We start from the raw sequence: 14,031 nt of genomic DNA, 5'->3' as shown, positions 1-14,031 counted from the left end.
CAATTTTATTGCATTGCAAATGATATGGACTGATATATTAGTTTTATCATTAATACATACTCTCTAAATGTCTAACATTTATGTGCTAATAGTTGGACTGAAATTTTTTAAAATAGTTAGTCGAAATATTAATACATTAATTATTTGTTGCATGCACCCTATGTTTTTAATTTCAAATATTACAAGTATTATCATAGCTATTGAAAATACACGATCACAAATTTTATGAGACTAAGAGAAATTATTTTATACTTTTTAGTTCGTTTTAAAAACGCAGTAAGTATATTAAAAATATATATATATTATTAATTATTTACAACAGAAAAATAAAACAAAGATGCACGAATCGCAAATTATTTCTGCGTCTGACTCTGGGTCAATGAATCTTAGGAGTCTGGTTTTTCCCCCCACCGTCTTTCCTTCAACGCGAATACGCATGCGCAGAGGCGCTGAAAGAACCCCCAACAGCTGAGATCGATTCATCCTCCCACGCACCCCCTCCTAGTGACGTCACCACCTCCTCCTCTCTGTATCCATGGAGATCAGTCCTCGCGTTTTTTTTTTTTTCGTGGAAGGTGTGGGCGTGGGGGGGTGTACGTCTGCCCTATTAACTATCTCCCCCTCCCTCTACTCACCAACAACCCATCTTTTGAAGGCCACCTCCTTTCATATTCACCCGTGACCGAGTCAACACAAACGCTGTTTCAAATTGAAGCTCAAGCTCTTCGCCCACTCTTCAACCTCCCACTGTGACGTCACCCACGCAGGGTATTCCTGGCAGAGTTTAACGTTCCATTCATACCTTACCCACGCTTAGGTACTTCTGCTAAGCTGAAAAATAAAATTGGGGGAGGCGAAGGGTATGAAAATTTGATTGCGAAAAACCATTTTCACAATTCGTTTTTGATGCGAAGGCTAAATTTCGGATGTTTTGGACTCTGAAGCAAGGGGCGAGAAGGGGGGAGAAGGTATTTTTCAGAATCATACATAAGAGGGGCATTTTTCGGAATTCTACAGAAATGGGCATTTATTGTAATTCTACAGAAATAGGAATGGGTAGAGACCGGATAAATTCGCGGATTCATTTCGCGATATGCTGAAATGCAAATAGTTGTACCGTTATGTAACTTCTACTATTGGTTCACTGTTAACCTGGAGGACTGTGGGCCAACTATAGACCCTCAGTCAAAGCAGTATCGAATCACGAGTCTCCCAGTTGAGACGCCTCACGAGTCAGTAGCCAATGAACAGGTGACGTTTGCCCGAGAATGCACAGGATCGTGGAGTCTATCCTGGAGGTCATTGAATACGCGAATTTTTCCAGTCCCTAGGAATGGGCGGGAGAATTATCCGTAATTCTACCGAAGGAGATAATTTTTTTCGTAGTTAAACTCTTTTATGGTAAAGGAAGGTTTATAATTCCATGCAATCATTAACAATAATAAAAGTAAGAGCATTAAGAGTTTGGGAAGCTAATTAATGGAAGGCACTTTTCGCGAATTAATCTGCACGCCTATTAGACTGCAACTAGCTATACACGCACCAGAGCTTTCTTCCTTGTGATTGGCGGCCGTCTGCGAGAGAAGTCGTTGCCTTGTTTGACCGAGCCACTTATGACGTGTTTGCTTCCGCACTGAATTGCTGTGATTAATGTTGTAACGTTCATCATGAACTTGAAAGAAATTCACCCAATCACGAAACACAGACGGTGCTACAGTGTTTTAACTTATATGTACCTAGTCTCGGAATCTTTTCGCGAAATATGTATGGCCCTAAGTATAATTAACAAATTTTCTTCGATTACATCGCCTTACTTCTATTTTTTTTTTCTTTAAAAGTGTGGCAGCTGTCCCGTCACCTTTTTCTTAGGTAGTCCTTATTGTTATGGCCTGAAAACTGTTCGAACCAAGACAGCACCTTTCGGTTCGTATCTCCCCCCGTCCGACAAAACACATTTTTCTTGAGCTACACTACACGGCCGCATTTAACTGAAGGTCTCAGCGTGCGCTATAAATACAATTTTTAAATAAAAAATAAACCGAGAAGGAAATGTTTTTTTTTTTCAATCCGCGCCTCAAGCTATAAATCAACTTGCACACAGTCGTTCACAACTCGGATATCAAAGGTCAACTGATTAGACCGCATAATATAGTGGACCGTGATTATCAATATGTTACATCATTATTAAAAATAATGTATACGTAGAGACCGGAAAAATTCGCAGATTCATTTCGCGACAGTTTAAAATTCATACACGTATACCTTTAAGCTGCTCTTGCTATTGGCTCACTGTTCGTCTGGGCGACTCTGGGCCAATGAGAAAACCCCTCCAACCAAAGAAGTAACGAATCACGGGCAAACCAGTTGAGACGACTCACAAGTCAGCAGCCAACGAACTGGCGTTATTTTCCCGAGTGTACAGGTGACTGTGTAGACTATCCTGGAGGTCATCGAATCCGCGAATTTTTCAGGTCCATATGTATACGGCATAATGATATGTCGTCTCTGAAATAATTTACTAACAACATGTTTTGGGTCCACGCTTGTTTTTTTTATTATTTGTAACGTCTTAGCTCTCGGTATAAGGCATTTGGTTAGAGTAACTTCGTGAATGCGACGGAAGTAGCATGGAACGGAAAATTGTAACCACGGTGTTGCCATCTGTGGCGGATGCCGCGAACCCAAGTTCACAAAGCCAAAGGAAAGCTTAATAGTATTAACTGTTTAGTGAATTTTAACAATATGGACCGAATTTTAATAAAACTCTATGTCGACAACCAGTTCCAAAGCCGGAGTTTAATATTTTTTCAAGTCTTATACACTTTTATTGAAGCCGTTTCAATATAAAGTTCTGGCTGCTAATCAAATGTTTTGATAGTCGACGTAGCTGCTCCGGCAACGAATTCTAGTGGCGGGTGCGGAAACTACGTGTGATTCTCGTCCAGAAATTTAGTTGAAAACACAATTTGCAAATATTTTTTACGTTTGGCATTATTTTAAAGAATTCTACGTTAAATTTAGTGTCCAAATTTCGTATTATAAGTGTATTTGAAACACGAGAACACATGAATTCGTTCAGTACCGAGGTTAAATGTTACACATCTCTAGATAGTACTAAAAGGCTCGCTCACATTATTTTTAACAATTCTGAAAACAAAAATAAATATACAGACGTTGACAAAAATCGTGGAATTATTTTCATGCCAGGAGATATCAAGCTGGTCATGTATACTGAGCTAAAATTATAAATAATATTATATACTGTATTGCAATTTATCATATGACCACGTACTATTTTTGGCACGGCGGCTCTTGACAAGTAAATAAATAATATTATAGTAATTGTTCGCCGATTTGTAAGTAATATTTTTAAAAATATTATGGCGCGCAGATGAATACAACAGACATGGGACATCGCATTATTTTCTGATAGGTAACAGGTTAGACTCCACAAAAATTGCGCGTTACTGTTAACAGTTCGTATTATTGCTTCATTGGTAGATTTCGGAAAAATGCTCGGATTTTTTTCTGGATACGTTAAAATTCAAACAAGTATACAGTTTTGCTGCTTCTGCTGTTGGCTCACAGTTAATCTGGATGACTCACGACCAATGAGAAACCCTCAACCAAAGAAGTATACTTACATACGCTCCCCATTTCATACGTCTCACAGGTCAGCAGCCAATGACCATGTGACTTTTTCACCCAAGAATTCAAGGAACTGTGCATACGATCCTTTTTTTTTTCTTTTAGCTTATTTTCGCAAGTGCGTCATTGGCCTCTGATCTTTCCAGACCCGTGACCTAAAGATAGGAGTAGTTAAAACACACAAGCTTTTGCAATCTGTCTTGTCTACGACTAACACATGCATAGAGACCGGAAAAATTCGCGGATTCATTTCGCGATATGCTGGAATGCAAATAACTGTACCTTTATGCAACTTCTGCTATTGGTTCACTGTTAACCTGGAGGAGTGTGGGCCAATTATAGGCCTCAGTCAAAGCAGTGTCGAATCACGAGTCTCCCAGTTGAGACGCCTCACAAGTCAGCAGCCAATGAACAGGTGACGTTTGCCCGAGTGTGCACAGGATCGTGGAGTCTATCCTGAAGGTCATTGAATACGCTAATTTTTCCAGTCCCTAAACATGCAGGTATTGCACATCCCTCCAAACTAAAAACCGAGAGAATCGCTTCACATTCGCACATATAGTTTTTTTTATAGACGTCTTTGCCTTATGCAGAATGCCTTAGTGGGAATGAGTCAGAATTCGAAAAACTATCACTGTACATTCATTTTTTTTGGGGGGGGGGGGGACTGTGGCTTTGTGAACTTTGTCTTTGTGAACTTTGGTTCGCGCCATCCGCCACAGGTGGCAGCACCGTGGTTACACATTTCCGTTCCATTCACGAAATTACTCCTTCCAAATGCATATACCGAGAGCTAAGATGTTACGCATTAAAAAGTTGAAAACTTACACGACTCATGGTTAGAGACCTGTAAAATTCGCGGATTCATTTCGCGATAGGATAGAGTCCAAATACTTTTGACATTATTTTGCTTCGGTGATTGGGCCACAGTTTATCTGAAGGACTCTGGGCCAATGAAAAATCTTTAACAGAATAATTAGCGAATCACGATCATTCCAGTCAACAGGTGTTACGAGTCGGTAACCAATCAGCAGATTTAATTTGCTCGAGTGCGTAGATGATCATGGAGTCTATCCTTTAGGGATTTGAAATCGCGAATTTTACAGGTCTCTACTCATGGTATATCCTTCGAAGTTGGAGCTGAGCAAAAAAATGTATAAATATATTTAAGATGGAACACACAGCGTCTGCATTCCTAATTTTTAATTGAACAACGTTTTACGCCACCGCAAAAGACGTCGCTGTATATCGAACATCAGGTCCATAGTCGGAGTTTCATCGGGGCCTTTCTAACAGTTGAATTTCCCAGTTTTTTCGTGCCGTTAATAATTTATTTCTATCAGCGTTTGATGGTGACAAGCAACGTTTACGATTCAGGCAGCGAATTCTAGCGGCGGGCGCAGAAAGTAAAGTGTGTGATTCGCGTCCAGATATGTTGGTACTTGAAAAACGACTATTTTACTTATTAGTTTATTAATCACTCTCGGAATTATTTAAAAAAAAAAAATTCTGCGTTTAATTTTGTGTCAGAGTTACGTCTACAAGTTTATTTTCAACATGTTACCGAGGTTAGATGTTCACACTTAACTGGCGACTACCATTTTGTCAATTTCTCTGGGGTTTTTTTTTTTTTTTTTTTAGCTTTTATTATTCTGAGTTTGGCACCTATGCAATTTCCTGAGTTTTCTGTCTTCCAGATTTTCCCTTGTCTGGAGGAACCCTTGCACTTGGTAAAATGACGTTTTATGAAGGAAAAAAAAAACTGGGTGAAACATTAGGAAGTGTCTGATCATGAACCTCCCCCTGCGCGCCTATGTATTGTGTCCAATAATTAGAGACCGGAAAAACTCGCGGATTCATTTCGCGATATGCTGAAATACAAATAATTGTACCTTTGTGCAACTTCTGCTATTGGTTCACTGTTGACCTGGAGGAGTGTGGGCCAACTATAGACCCTCAGTCAAAGCAGTATCGAACCACGAGTCTCCCAGTTGAGACGCCTCACAAGTCAGCAGCCAATGAACAGGTGACGTTTGCCCGAGTATGCACAGGATCGTGGAGTCTATCCAGGAGGTCATTGAATACGCGAATTTTTCCAGTCCCTACCAATAATTAGCTTCCTAGGGTGCAGGACACGTCAAAAATAAAAGAAATTGCGAAATAATTAAGAATTATGATTGTAGGTTGAAAAAATTCCTTTTTATTCAATTTACGATCATAATTCATTATATGACATTTTTTAATGTTCAGGATCTTCCAACGTACTGAATGAAAACAGCAAGCATCAAGTACCACAGGATCATGCCATCAATATCTTTCGACGTATTGAACTAAAACAGCAATAATCATGTACCACATGATCATGCCATCCGAAAGCCTTCAGGATCCAGGGATAAACTTCAATATATGAAACGAAAGAATTAGCGTATTTTTAGTTTTACACAATTGGCTACAATTGTGCTCAACAAAGTGATACGCGATCGCGGGTAAACAATGAATGGCGGCGGGAGTGTGAAAACGCAGGTATTGTAATGTAAGCTTTAAACTGTAATTTTTCACGAAACTGTAAGAATTAAGAAACCATGTTTTCAGGGTACATTTTGGGACGTCTCTAGTACTTGAAAAACATAATTTATGTTTTTATATACTTTTCATTCCACGAAGCCGTGACATCCGATGCTGGTATAGTAATGTAAGCTATAAACTATTATTTTTCACAAACCATTTTACGAATTAAGAAACCATCCCTTCAGGGTAAATTCATTGAAGTTTGTAGTGTGTGAAAACCATGTTTTCCAATTTTTTTTTCCCTTTCCTTTCGAAAAAGCTGCTTTGTCAGAGTATTACGAATTGTTGACAACAAGCAGTGGCTGATACAGGAATTGAAGGGGGAAAAAAGCGGATTCAGATAGAACATTATCACTCTCAGCATGCATCTCTGCCTTTAAAGTTTGTTAATACCAGGTGTTGCAACAGCTCACCTTGCATCACCAAATAATAATAATAATAACAATAACACACTGCTTTCACCGAGATCTCGCATATTTGCAAATTTTTTTTTTCACTTCAGGGGCAGGGAAGTACGCAAGAATCAATTATTCCCACAAACAAAAGGAAATAATATGAAAGTAAAACAGCGGTTAAAGAGGTTCTATGCCCTATGCCCCCCCCCCCCCAAACTAACACACACACACACACACAAACGGGCAGAATCAAATTCTGCTTGCGCTATTGTACGGCGGTAAAAAAAAAAAGGGGGGGGGGGGGCATACTTCCCCTTCCTTAGGTCCGCCACTGACAGCAAGAGGCGATAAACGCACGAGCAAACTAACTTGACAACTTGACATCCCGCGCCAAGTTGTGCAAACAAGCAGCCAGGTGTTTGCTCAGGTGCGCAACGGGAAAACCGTTGCCCCGGAACCGTGACAGCCACTCACCGTCGTCGGTCTGACGTTGGGCATCAGCAGCGAGTACTTGTCAACCCTGAAAGCGTGGCACGCCAGCAGCAGCAGGAGCGGCAGCGCCGCGGTGAACATATGGCAGGCGGCGGCCATGTTGCCTTTCCTCAACTCCGGCGAGAGAATGCGGACAAACCACCTCTGCGCTAGGTCTGCGCCGAGACTGGCGCTGACTGGCGGTCGGCGGCGGTGTTTCGTTTCGACATCGAGCGAAGAACAAAGAGAGAGAGAGGCACGCGCATGCGCGGTGCGAGCCGTTCCGACGCTTTAACATTCATTGACCCCCGATCAGTCCCGAACATATCCGAAATTCTCCGATTCTCTCTTGCAGCTTCGCGGTCGGAATAAAAGAAAACTACCGCCGTGGTATGGTAATTTATTAGGTTATAAAATAACTACTTCAAAATACGAATGCTTCCGTCTCCATTAGCCTGTAGTTCGCACACGTCGACAGTTCTACTCGAAGTATAATTCTAGTATATTAAGGGGCCCGCCTACCTGGTCACACACACGGTGTGCAGAGCTTCAGGAAAAACAACGCGATTTCAAAACTACTCAAGATATCCGAGTGGGGTATGTTTACGAAAAGCATTTAAGAGTTCACTGAGGCCCGAAAAGTACTTTTAATTTTGGATCATGTTTTTAAACTGTATTTCTAGAAGAGTTAAAATGGCTGAAACGCATGTTTTCTGAGTAATTTTTAGGTGTAAAACAAGTGGTACAGATTCTTGAAAGCACTTAAGGGACTTGCATTACACCTTTATCTTCATTTCCCCGTAATATAAAAATACGGTCACCGCACAAATTTCACAATTATCAATTGACGACGAGAAGACTGCGCGCCACCGCGCTATAAATACCATCGAGCGTCGCGCTTATCATCCCGCCTCACTAACACCTTTGAATATATATACTGTATAGAAGTCGCCAGCCCAGGTTAAAATTTCTAATACGGTTTTGAGGTAGTTGGTTAATTCACCGCCGCAATCGCCACCATCTCTAGGGCATCGACTTGTGGTGGTCCCTAGAGGACAAGTCTCGAACTCTTCAAACACCCCTTCCCCCTCCCGTTGAATGACGTTGAGCTGCAGTGAATGATGGATGAGGGGAGCGGGGAATGACAGCGGGCGACAGCGCTGCGCTCTAACGTGTAAATAACAACTAAGACGATACAGGGCGTTACGGCAGCGCACTGCAGCGGTGAAGTTCCCAAGCTGCTCATCATAAGCTTCTGAAAAACGTAGAGTAAATCCTATCCACTCGCGACTTCTATACAGTATATATATTCAAAGCTAACACACATACATCCCTGACGAGGCGGGCCCCTTAAGGTACGCCATAAGATAGGAGTCTTAAATAATTATTGATAGTTCTGTTAAACCAACAAAATATTCAAATATCAAGCAAAAACATTAAAATAAAAACATAATTAGCTTTAGCCTTAGCAATGTGCGCCCTTGCAAAAATAATCTGAAGGCCGCATTGCACACCATACGCTTTAATTGGTTTCTGTAAATGAAACAGATATTAATGTAAAATTACAGATATTTGTAATTTAGTACCTTTACATGAAAATAACTGTATCACTGAAAGATACTGGGTTCGGATTCTTACCCGGGCATTTTTGCTTTGTGATGTCCCAGTACATCCAATAGTATAGTTAAAGTTATTTGTAAACCTTTCCCTGAATAGCTTTCCACTATTAACATACATCAATAAGCATAATAAAACAAAATCAGTCCAATTATTGGGTATTCGATTATTTTTTCCACGATTAAAAAAAGTTTTAATGAAACATAAATTAAAAAATTAAATTATGCGCCAACTTTCTTAAAAAAACACTCGGAACTAATTCTAAAAAAAACGTACTTCATATATGCGAAAATAACCATAGCCATATGTTGCACAACGTTGCAAAATCTTTCTTGTAGTATTACAAATAATTTATAGCTTGGCTTCTGGGTTGTAGCCGTATCCTTGGAAAATAATTCACCGACGTTTCGGTCGGCATTGCAGTCGCCATCATCAGGGAGCAGTTACCTAGTAGGTAACTGCTCCCTGATGATGGAGACTGCAAAACGTCGGTGAATTATTCGCCAAGGACGCGGCTACAACCCAGAAGCCAAGCTACTTCAGACAATGGCCGTGAAAGCCTGCGAACATTATCAACTGGTTTACAAAGTTTATGTTTTCTTCCTTCCTTGGTGTCTAGCTACTGCTGGAAAAAAGAGTGCGTAGTGAGTGTAGCCATCCAACTCGAGGGGCGCTTGCGTAGCTGGTTACAGAAACCAGATGCGAATTAAAATATGAAAACTGACCTAGCGTCCAAGGTCCAAGATCCCAACCCCCTGCATGGTAGACTTCTCTCCCTCCTACTCTGTCCAACCTTTCATCCAGACCATTCTATATCTCCTGCACCCCGCATGACAGTGCCCAGGATTTTCCCTATGTCTACGCAGGTTTTACCTGGACCCAACTTTACATAGTTTTAACCTAGAGTTAATATAGGGGCCATGGCTGGCCAATCCCATCCTAGCATACGATATATGTGACCCATGGGCGTCTCTGGTGGAGGGGGGGGGGACGTGGGGAACACGCCTCCCCCCTCAAAATTTTCAAGTACATCCAGTAGTTTTATTCATCCTTTTTTCATGTTTATAAAATACATGTATTTACAGTGATGACATATAGTATTAGATCAGGTGTCAAATAAAAAATTACATACAAAGCATAGTTTGAAAATAAACAGACATTTTAGGCTTAACTCGACGGAGGTACTAGCATTTAAATAAATAAATTAATTCCCTAATCCGGACCCTCACAAATACACTTAGTTTTAGTTAAGTATGGAAAAAAAAATTGTTTACATAACTTTTTGGTAGCTTTCCACCCCTCTCGTGCTTCAGCGGGTTTTTTTTTTTTTTTTTTAAATTCTTAACCTGACTACACCTAAGTGTATTTGTTTGGGAGGGGTGATACGCTTGTGACTGAAAAGGATTCTTAATTATTGCTTTTAGTGTGCTTATCCGCAACACTTTTGGCCCGGTGGCGATACGAGAATCAGTTTTTGAAAAACTACTGCGCACTACCGTCACGTGGCATTGTTCGCGGACCACAAAGCAACTCAATGCTATGACTAACGCTCTTACTTTCTTTGTAAATAGGCGAACTCTGTGGTATTTATAGGCAACCTAACACCCTTCAGAGTCGTTAGATTTTAGAAAGAAAGTGTTGGAAACATTGATTTTTTTTTCCCGTGGTCGTTCGTTGCTGGGAATATTCACCATAAATGTTTAAGATTATCTATTTTGCAATACGGAACAAAAAAAACTATGTTCTATTGCGTTTATCTTTTGTTTCAAAAATTAGAAACTGCATAGCCGCAAAGTACGAGTGCTGAAAATCACAACTTAAGATTCAATTACATAAAAAAAATAATACACACGTGCATACGTCTGCACATGTTCACATGGCAGCCATGCTTATTTCATTGCTGCCAAGATAATTCAGAATTGTAAAAAATTATTCCAAAGTTTAATATTTTGCAATTATTTTGAAAACTTCACTCTGTTAACACTGAATTCTATAAGTTCTGAACTAATAATATTGGTAAAATTACTTTTTTATTATTTTAATTCTTATGTTTAAAAAAATTCAATATTTTCTTTATATTTAAAATTTAATTTTTGATGTTGGTATTTCTCAAACGCGAAAATTGTGCGCGAAAGTTTGACCAAATAAAAAACATGGAAGACGTTTTTTGCATGCTTTTGGTAACATCGATTTCCACTGATCCTCGCTTAGCTAAAACTTCCTCCCAAAAAACTAAAATCATTATGCCTACACGCGATTGAACTATTTGGATCCACCTTCAGTAGCAAAATCAAGTCTTCTTTATTTCTGTTCGAAGGATACAAGCGACGATGATGGTGATGATAATGAATCTTCACATTCGTCGGATTAATGACAAAAAAGATAAAATTTCATAGAAATATGGTAATTTCACTGTAATAGTTATTAATTACATTATTCTATTCATCTGTTACCCCATACTTTATGTGTAAAGTATAATAATTTGCATTTTATTTATTCAAAATCATAATCAAATGCATTTTATTATTTTTAAGTTTACGTACGTAATCACCACCTTTTAAACTCCTACACACTGAATTTAATGTGAATCTAATGAATTTTTTTTTCCAGTAAACTTTTGTTTACATCAAGTTCGCCATTTTTTTGAAACCATGTTTATTCTTATTTTATCAGCCACTCCGAAAATCTGTATGCCGGAAATGAATATTATCTATTGTCTTCCCGTCGCGGGCGCGGCGTGAAATGTCAGATTTAGTTTTTGAAAGTTGGTTAAACTGGTGCATTGGATATTATATTATTATTCGATTATTATTGTATTTTTAAGATTTTTTAAATCTCTTAAATGTATTTACGCACAGTGATTTTTACAATTGTGTGACGAAACGTGTCACAGCGGTCAATTAAAAACTGTTTACTCAATTTAAACTTTTTTCTGTTTGCAAACATTTTTCATTTGTGTCTATTTATGAACTTTGAAAACGTACGTACTGCTCTATGATCGTTGTTACTCTATGATGCTAGGATTTCACGTACCTAACAATAACCCGCATTCCCTATGCAGCATTTAACTTATGTAATTTTAACATAAACACTTATTTTGAATGTTTTAATGATTTTATCTGGGTTTTTTTTTCGTTTTAATTTTGGATGTGTATTTTTTTATCGTTGTGTTAATTCACGTCTGGTTTTAAGCGGTTTGTATTAGGCGTCTGTTGGCTTGGGCTACAGCAGACCAATCACGATATTTTATTTAATTTCTGGCACACATTTAAATTGTTCGGAAAAATAACTTTCTTCTGGAACGAGACGCCATTCTACACATATACTAAATTGTGCTGCAAGGTTATTACCGTGTGTAGGTTTTTTTAAAAATATAACAAAGCATTTGATTTTGATATTTTTGAGTATTTATATCCCTAGTACTGTTATTAAGGCTAGGGTTCTAGAAAGAGTTGCAAAGTACGAATGCCCAACCTACGTGAGATGTAAAAACTTCTGACAGCATAGCCTGCAAATTACGGTTTTTTTATTATTCAATCATATTCTAAAGTAAGTTTGATCATGTAACACACAATTTTTACATATTGGACTGAAACAAGTGCAGATTCCAACTGATTTGGCAGTAATCAGACATTTCCATGAGACCATATTACACAGCCTATAAATATATTTATAAAGTTAATTTTATTTTCCTCCCTAGTTGTCCAGGGGAGCGGAGACTTGTGCAACCCTGAGGCTTACTAGTAAGGCATTTGCAAGTAAAGTTCCTATACTTATTACATAACTGAATATTTGCGGAGACAGTGATAACATTTAGAACAGACAAATGTATGAAATTTAAATAATTTTTTTTAAGCCAGCGAAATTTTTGTGGTAACTTTACTCAGGACTTTTGGTGTACGTATTTAAATGTGCACAACACAACTTTCCATACCATTAACAAGCTAAATCCAGTACAGTCGTGCTAAGCTTTGTTTTATTCAATCCAATACTTATTTATTTACTGTATGATTTGAAGTTCAAGGGTATAAGTGTTTGTGCATTTATGTGTTTAAGGGTGATTTGTGTGTGCTACATCCATTACTAGTTTTCTGTCCAAAATAGCAGACATGAGTATAAATTTTAATATTTAAAATATTGGCATTTGTTTACCTTATTTTACAGAATAACAATCCTAACTACAAAAATAGAAAGTACCTACTTAAACAGACATCATGTATTGGTGATATTCAGCCAATTAAGTTATATCCATTTTACAATAACACAGCGTACAGAGTTTGCTGAGACTATTATATGAAAGTTTAATTTTACCATTCTACAAAACTTAAAAGTATTTTATGCCTACAGGGACTTATTGTATGCTACTTATATGCATACAATCTCTTTGGACTGGCTATCTATGAAATTATCTAGTGATATTTTTGACCGTAGAACTTTGTCGGTGCACGAAGAAAATGTTTTCAAGAGGCTCTGACTTAGTACAGTAATTACAAAATTAAATGCATGAATAATTTTTTCCTCCTTGGAAATTAGACAGCGATGTTCATAACTCAATTCCACTGTAAAAACATAATATTTATGTAAATAAAAGAAAACAATATTCAGCACAATCTAGTCAATACACACATTTTCTCATTTATTGAAATAAGTCCTTCAAATGATGACATAGTAGGACATTCATAGCACCTGAATGACCGTAAACACACCACTTTTTAGTAATAGCACAGTATTAGGCTAGAGTTAAAGCTAGAGCCACTTGCGTAATTGCTTATCGCAATGTACGATTGTAGCTATGTTGAGCTTGTGAAAAACTTTTGCTGATTGTGGCCGGGCCTTTAACCACTACGGAACTTTTGCGCACTGCGTAAATGTATTGGTTTTAGGCTGTGTCCAAATCCAAGTATAGTACACAGTTGTTTAATTGCGACCATGTATACTTCACTTACCCTTGAAGCATAGGTACTGACGGGTTCAATGCTTGGCCGCTTCAAACAGTTTTATGGTACACCAATTTATGGCATTTTACTTAGTGATCCTACCTTGTTTTGTAATTATGATTGGAATGGATTTGCTTGTATTTGTTTAAAATTAGTAATAAATATGTTTAATATTTTTTTTAAATTAAATTTATTAGTATCAGTAAAACAAAAAATGATAATAATTTTATGTCTTTGATTTACTTAAAAATGTTGTATCAAATATAATCTAAAATTTTAAAGATGGCAACATTTCCTTCCATTTAATCAATATTGGAAAGATAAATTTAAACTCAATATAAATATAAGTTTATTATAATTATTTTGCAGTTTCTATCTGCAGTAAAAAAAATGGA

At 38.0% G+C, this 14,031-nt stretch overlaps 1 protein-coding gene across 2 annotated transcripts in view; it reads right to left on the bottom strand.

Moving 5' to 3' along the window:
* Positions 1-7,302, bottom strand: part of LOC134540387 (peptidylglycine alpha-hydroxylating monooxygenase) — a 49,160-nt gene extending 41,858 nt beyond the window's left edge. The window contains exon 1 of one of the 2 annotated variants that reach the window (XM_063383082.1): positions 7,086-7,302. In XM_063383082.1, coding sequence (XP_063239152.1) covers positions 7,086-7,202 — 117 coding nt within the window. In that variant the 5' untranslated portion in view covers positions 7,203-7,302. The remainder of the gene's footprint in view (positions 1-7,085) is intronic. The other variant, XM_063383083.1, reaches the window with a different exon arrangement.
* Positions 7,303-14,031: the final 6,729 nt, after the last annotated feature.

The sequence above is a fragment of the Bacillus rossius genome, chromosome 16 (genome assembly GCF_032445375.1).
Source record: "Bacillus rossius redtenbacheri isolate Brsri chromosome 16, Brsri_v3, whole genome shotgun sequence".
NCBI lineage: Eukaryota > Metazoa > Arthropoda > Insecta > Phasmatodea > Bacillidae > Bacillus > Bacillus rossius.
Note: the sequence above shows the minus strand (reverse complement) of the source record. Positions and strands in the feature narration are given on the sequence as shown.